Source organism: Bombina bombina, chromosome 3, assembly GCF_027579735.1.
Source record: "Bombina bombina isolate aBomBom1 chromosome 3, aBomBom1.pri, whole genome shotgun sequence".
In the NCBI taxonomy this organism is placed as follows: Eukaryota; Metazoa; Chordata; class Amphibia; order Anura; family Bombinatoridae; genus Bombina; species Bombina bombina.
In genome coordinates this window covers 346898766-346906047 of record NC_069501.1, presented here as the reverse complement: position 1 = coordinate 346906047, position 7282 = coordinate 346898766, and the positions used below count along the sequence as shown (strand labels likewise).

At 37.9% G+C, this 7282-nt stretch overlaps 1 protein-coding gene across 1 annotated transcript in view; it reads right to left on the bottom strand.

Annotated features, from left to right (window-relative positions):
- Positions 1 to 7282, bottom strand: part of TBL1X (transducin beta like 1 X-linked) — a 597792-nt gene that overhangs the window by 44778 nt on the left and 545732 nt on the right. The window contains exon 10 of the mRNA XM_053706454.1: positions 6563 to 6660. Coding sequence (XP_053562429.1) covers positions 6563 to 6660 — 98 coding nt within the window. The remainder of the gene's footprint in view (positions 1 to 6562; positions 6661 to 7282) is intronic.

The following is a 7282-nucleotide window of genomic DNA, read 5'->3' as shown; positions in this document are numbered from 1 at the left end:
TCTGCTTTGCAATTTTGATCAACTGAAGCTTCATTCCTAAACGCCCAGGAAGTAGAAACTGACCTAGTAGAATGAGCTGTAATTCTTTGAGGCGGAGTTTTACCCGACTCAACATAAGCATGATGAATCAAAGACTTTAACCAAGATGCCAGAGAAATGGCAGAAGCCTTCTGGCCTTTCCTGGAACCGGAAAAGATAACAAATAGACTAGAAGTCTTTCGGAAATCTTTAGTAGCTTCAACATAATATTTCAAAGCTCTAACTACATCCAAAGAATGCAATGATCTTTCCTTAGAATTCTTAGGATTAGGACATAATGAAGGAACCACAATTTCTCTACTAATGTTGTTAGAATTCACAACCTTAGGTAAAAATTTAAATGAAGTTCGCAACACCGCCTTATCCTGATGAAAAATCAGAAAAGGAGACTCACAAGAAAGAGCAGATAATTCAGAAACTCTTCTAGCAGAAGAGATGACCAAAAGAAACAAAACTTTCCAAGAAAGCAATTTAATATCCAGCGAATGCATAGGTTCAAACAGAAGAGCTTGAAGAGCCCTCAAAACCAAATTCAAACTCCAAGGAGGAGAAATTGACTTAATGACAGGTTTAATACGAACCAAAGCCTGTACAAAACAATGAATATCAGGAAGATTAGCAATCTTTCTGTGAAACAGCACAGAGAGAGCAGAAATTTGTCATTCAAGGAACTTGCAGACAAGCCTTTATCCAGACCATCCTGGAGAAACTGTAAAATTCTAGGAATTCTAAAAGAATGCCAAGAAAAATGATGAGAAGATCACCAAGCAATGTAAGTCTTCCAGACTCGATAATATATCTTCCTAGACACAGATTTACGAGCCTGCAACATAGTATTAATTACGGAGTCAGAGAAACCTCTATGACTGAGAATCAAGCGTTCAATCTCCATACCTTCAAATTTAATGATTTGAGATCCTGATGGAAAAAAGGACCTTGCGATAGAAGTTCTGGTCTTAACGGAGTAGCCATCCGGACAAGATCCGCATACCAAAACCTGTGAGGCCATGCTGGAGCCACCAGCAGAACAAACGAACGCTCCTTTAGAATCTTGGCGATCACTCTTGGAAGAAGAACTAGAGGCAGAAAGATATAGGCAGGATGATGCTTCCAAGGAAGTGACAATGCATCCACTGCCTCCGCCTGAGGATCCCTGAATCTGGACAGATACCTGGGAAGCTTCTTGTTTAGATGAGAAGCCATCAGATCTATTTCTGGAAGTCCCCAGATTTGAACAATCCGAAGAAAAACTTCTGGGTGAAGAGACCATTCGCCCGGATGTAACGTCTGGCGGCTGAGATAATCCGCTTCCCAATTGTCTATACCTGGGATGTGAACCGCAGAAATTAGACAGGAGCTGGATTCCGCCCATACAAGTATTCGAGATACTTCTTTCATGGCCAGAGGACTGTGAGTCCCTCCTGGATGATTGACATATGCCACGGTTGTAACATTGTCCGTCTGAAAACAAATGAACGATTCTCTCTTCAGAAGAGGCCACGACTGAAGAGCTCTGAAAATTGCACGGAGTTCCAAAATGTTGATTGGTAATCTCGCCTCCTGAGATTTCCAAACCCCCTGCGCTGTCAGAAACCCCCATACAGCTCCCCAACCTGTCAGACTCGCATCTGTTGAGATCACAGTCCAAGATGGAAGAACAAAAGAAGCCCCCTGAACTAGATGATGGTGGTCTGTCCACCACGTCAGAGAGTGTCGAACAATCGGATTTAAAGATATTAACTGTGATATCTTTGTATAATCCCTGCACCACTGGTTCAGCATACAGAGCTGAAGAGGTTGCATGTGAAAACGAGCAAAGGGGATCGCGTCCGATGCAGCAGTCATAAGACCTAGAATTTCCATGCATAAGGCTACCGAAGGGAATGATTGAGACTGAAGGTTTCGACAGGCTGAAACCAACTTCAGACATCTTTTGTCCGTTAGAGACAGAGTCATGGACACTGAATCTATCTGGAAACCTAAAAAGGTTAACCTTGTCTGAGGAATCAATGAACTTTTTGGTAAATTGATCCTCCAACCATGTTCTTGAAGAAACGATACAAGTCGATTCGTATGAGATTCTGCTAAATGTGAAGACTGAGCAAGTACCAAGATATCGTCCAAATAAGGAAATACCACAATACCCTGTTCTCTGATTACAGATAGCAGGGCACCGAGAACCTTTGTAAAAATCCTTGGAGCTGTTGCTAGGCCGAATGGCAGAGCCACAAATTGGTAATGCTTGTCTAGAAAAGAGAATCTCAGAAACTGATAGTGATCTGGATGAATCAGAATATGCAGATATGCATCCTGCAAATCTATTGTGGACATATAATGCCCTTGCTGAACAAAAGGTAGAATAGTCCTTATAGTTACCATTTTGAATGTTGGTATCCTTACATAACGATTCAATATTTTTAAATCCAGAACTGGTCTGAAGGAATTCTCCTTCTTTGGCACGATGAATAGATTTGAGTAAAAACCCAGCCCCTGTTCCAGAACTGGAACTGGCACAATTACTCCAGCCAACTCTAGATATGAAACACATTTCAGAAACGCTTGAGCTTTCACTGGATGTATTGGAACGCGAGAAAGAAAAAATCTTCTTGCAGGAGGCCTTATCTTGAAACCTATTCTGTACCCTTGTGAGACAATGTTCTGAATCCAAAGACTGTGAATCGAATTGATCCAAATTTCTTTGAAAAATCGTAATCTGCCCCCTACAAGCTGGGCTGGAATGAGGGCCGCACCTTCATGTGGACTTGGGAGCTTGTTTTGGCTTTCTAAAAGGTTTGGATTTATTCCAGACCGGAGATGGTTTCCAAACAGAAACTGTTCCTGTAGAGGTAGGATCTGGCTTTTGCTCCTTATTCTGACGAAAGGAACGAAAACGATTAGCAGCCCTATATTTACCTTTAGATCTTTTATCCTGCGGTAAAAAAGTTCCTTTCCCCCCAGTAGCAGTTGAAATAATAGAATCCAACTGTGAACCAAACAATTTATTACCTTGGAAAGAGAGGGAAAGCAAAGTTGACTTAGAAGACATATCAGCATTCCAAGTTTTAAGCCAAAAAGCTCTTCTAGCTAAAATAGCTAAAGACATATACCTGATATCAACTCTAATGATATCAAAGATGGCATCACAAATAAAGTTATTAGCATGTTGAAGAAGATTAACAATGCTCTGAGAATTATGATCTGTTACTTGTTGTGCTAAAGCCTCTAACCAGAAAGTTGAAGCTGCAGCAACATCTGCCAAAGATATAGCAGGTCTAAGAAGATTACCTGAACATAAATAGGCTTTTCTTAGAAAGGATTCAATCTTCCTATCTAATGGATCCTTAAAGGAAGTACTATCTGCCGTAGGAATAGTAGTACGTTTAGCAAGAGTAGAGATAGCCCCATCAATTTTAGGGATTTTGTCCCAAAACTCTAATCTGTCAGATGGCACAGGATACAATTTCTTAAACCTTTTAGAAGGAGTAAAAGAATTACCCAGATTATTCCATTCCCTGGAAATTACTTCAGAAATAGCATCAGGGACAGGAAAAACTTCCGGAATAACCACAGGAGGTTTAAAAACCGTATTTAAACATTTAGATTTAGTATCAAGAGGACCAGATTCCTCTATTTCTAATGCAATTAAGACTTCTTTAAGTAAAGAACGAATAAATTCCATTTTAAATAAATATGAAAATTTATCAGTATCAATCTCTGAAACAGACTCCTCTGAACCAGATAAATTATCATCAGAAACAGAATCAGAATGGTGATGTTCATTTAAAAATTCATCTGAAAAATGAGAAGTTTTAAAAGACCTTTTACGTTTACTGGAAGGAGGAATAACAGACATAGCCTTCTTAATAGATTTAGAAACAGAATCTCTTATGTTAACAGGAACACCCTGAGCATTAGATGTTGAAGGAACAGCAACAGGTAATGGAACATTACTAAAGGAAATATTCTCTGCATTAGCAAGTTTATCATGACATTTATCACAAACAACAGCTGGAGGGACAGTTACCACAAGTTTACAACAAATACACTTAACTTTGGTAGATCCAGCATCAGGCAGCGAATTTCCAGAAGTAGCTTCTGATTCAGGGTCAACCTGAGACATCTTGCAATATGTAATAGAAAAATCAACATATAAAGCAAAATTTATCAAATTCCTTAAATGACAGTTTCAGGAATGGGAAATAATGCCAATGAACAAGCTTCTAGCAACCAGAAGCAAATAAACAATGAGACTTAAATAATGTGGAGACAATAATGACGCCCATATTTTTTAGCGCCAAAAATGACGCCACATCCGGCGACGCCGACATCTTTGGTGCAAAAAACGTCAAAAAAATGACGCAAATACAAAACAACTTCCGGTGACACGTATGACGCCGGAAATGACAAGGAAAATTTTTTTTGCGCCAAAAAGTCTGCGCCAAGAATGACGCAATAAAATGAAGCATTTTCAGCCCCCGCAAGCCTAACAGCCCACAGGAAAAAAGTCAAATTTTTTAAGGTAAGAAAAATTTAATATTCAAATGCATTATCCCAAATAATGAAACTGACTGTCTGAAATAAGGAATATTGAACATCCTGAATCAAGGCAAATAAATGTTTGAACACATATATTTAGAACTTTATATAAAAGTGCCCATGTAGTAGATAGCCAAACCAGTACTGAAACGAGAATCAGTAGAGGTAATGGTATATATAAGAGTATATCGTCGATCTGAAAAGGGAGGTAAGAGATGAATCTCTACGACCGATAACAGAGAACCTATGAAATAGACCCCGCAGAAGGAGATCATTGAATTCAAATAGGCAATACTCTCTTCACATCCCTCTGACATTCACTGCACACTGAGAGGAAAACCGGGCTCCAGCCTGCTGCGAAGCGCATATCAACGAAGAATCTAGCACAAACTTACTTCACCACCTCCAAGGGAGGCAAAGTTTGTAAAAAACTGATTTGTGGGTGTGGTGAGGGGTGTATTTATAGGCATTTTGAGGTTTGGGAAACTTTGCCCCTCCTGGTAGGAATGTATATCCCATACGTCACTAGCTCATGGACTCTTGCTAATTACATGAAAGAAATATATGTACATATCCCAAGCAGCAGCAATTTACTACTGGGAGCTAGTTTGTAATTAGTAGCTACACATTTGTCTTTTGTCATTGACTCACCACCAGCTGTGTTACAGCTAGCTCCCAGCAGTGCATTGCTAGTCTGAAACTACCTTTAACTTTTGGGGGGTTAAACAAATAGTTATATGCAAGCAAAAGTGCATAAATAAAAGGTTCTAACATCTAAGACCAGGTTATTTTTGTACATTTATGTCCCATTAACTCTGCTATATCTCTAACCCAAGCATCCAATCATTTAGTATATCATGTTATAAACACCAGCATTTTGCAAAACCCATCCTTATTAGCATTTGACACTCTAAAAAGATAAACTGACTTATTATATGCTTCATTGACTCTTGCATCCCCTTACTCATGGGCCTCACCCAACATTCTGTATCAACATCTCCAATCCCTTCATTGGCTTCTGATATATATCAGGGTTCAACGCGTCTTCACCATAACCTACTAACACAGCTCCTCCTAATAACAGTGCTATATGTATTACTCAACAACTCATCTTTATCATTTACTTCCCTTTAACATTCACTTCCTCCCATGGTCCCCTGCAAGATGTTAACTTTTTTAACCTATGCTGTAGAGCTTAAAGAGACATTAAACCCAAATGTTGTCTTTCATGATTCAGATAGAGAATACAAGTTTAAACAACATATCAATTAACTTCTATTATCTAATTTGCTTCAGTCTTTAGATATCCTTTGTTAAAGAAATATCAATGCACATGGGTCAGCCAATCACATGAGGCAAATATGTGCAGCCACCAATCAGAAGCTACTAAGCCTATCTAGATATGCTTTTCAGGGAAGAATATCAAGAGAATTAAGCAAATTAGATAATAGAAGTAAATTAGAAAGTTGTTGAAAATGGTATTCTCTATCTGAATCATGAAAGAAAAAATTTGGGGTTAATGTCCCTTTAACCTCTTTATGCATCCTCTCAGACTCTACCATTCTCTACCACTCTATAAAAAGAATCCTACTTACACCAAGAAACAATGCTGACTTTATAAGAAAACAATAAGCACATCATGTAATGAAGTTATCATCTATAACTCATTTTCCAAAGGTTTAGTCCACAATCAGTCGAACACTCTCCCTTGTTTCTATCACAACATTTAACCTCCTGCTCCTTGCTTGTAATTCCTTCTGTACCAGTATGTCTGTTGTGCACATTTATAGTGAAATTATATTTATTTATACTCTCGGAATAAGGAATGTGAACAATAATAATATTAGTAATGATATGTTAAAAATTATAAAAAAATTCTAATCATTTTTAAGTTTGTTTGTCTTAAAGCCTCATACTTATTCAACTGATTTTTTTTTTTTTTTAATAAAATAAAGCTTTTGTTTAAGATGTTATTTCAAAAATGTACCTTATCAACTCCTGCACTCAATATGTAATTCCCCTTCTTGTTCCATTTTAGTGCAAAGATGGGACCTTTATGTTGACCTAACGTACTTGCAAGATTACCTGTAGAGAAAACAGAAATACGGATGTTCAGTTATCTAAACCTGTACAGTAAATGTTCTCTTTAAAAGTTTACTATAAATATAAATTGTGAATAGAGGTTACCCTTTAAAGGGTAGGTACACACCTTGTAATTGTAAGACGTTTCTGTAGTCTTGCTATAGAGTAACATAACAACAAAGTCTACATGTTTTTAAAATGCATCAACATTTTATTTGCTGCGATTGTTTTTCAATATACAAACCCCACCTGGCTTTTGCCTTATTCGGAAGAGCCAATCCAGGCTTAAATCTACTAGTTATGGTAATAAAGTTTGCATTTGTTGTCAGTTAAAGAGACTTTAAAACAACAGGAAAGTCAAAGTTAATATTTCCTGATTCAGAAGGAGTATACCATTTTAAACAACTTTCCAATTTACTTCTGTTATCTAATTTTCTATATCCTGAGGTAGGCTTAGGAGCAGCAACACACTACTGGGAACTAGCTGCTGATTGGTGGCTGCCTATATATGCCTCTTGTCTTAGGCTTACCAGATGTGCTTAGCTAGCTCTCAGTCGTGCATTGCTGCTCCTTCAACAAAGGATACCAAGAGAATAAAGCAAATGTGATACTAAAAATAAATAGG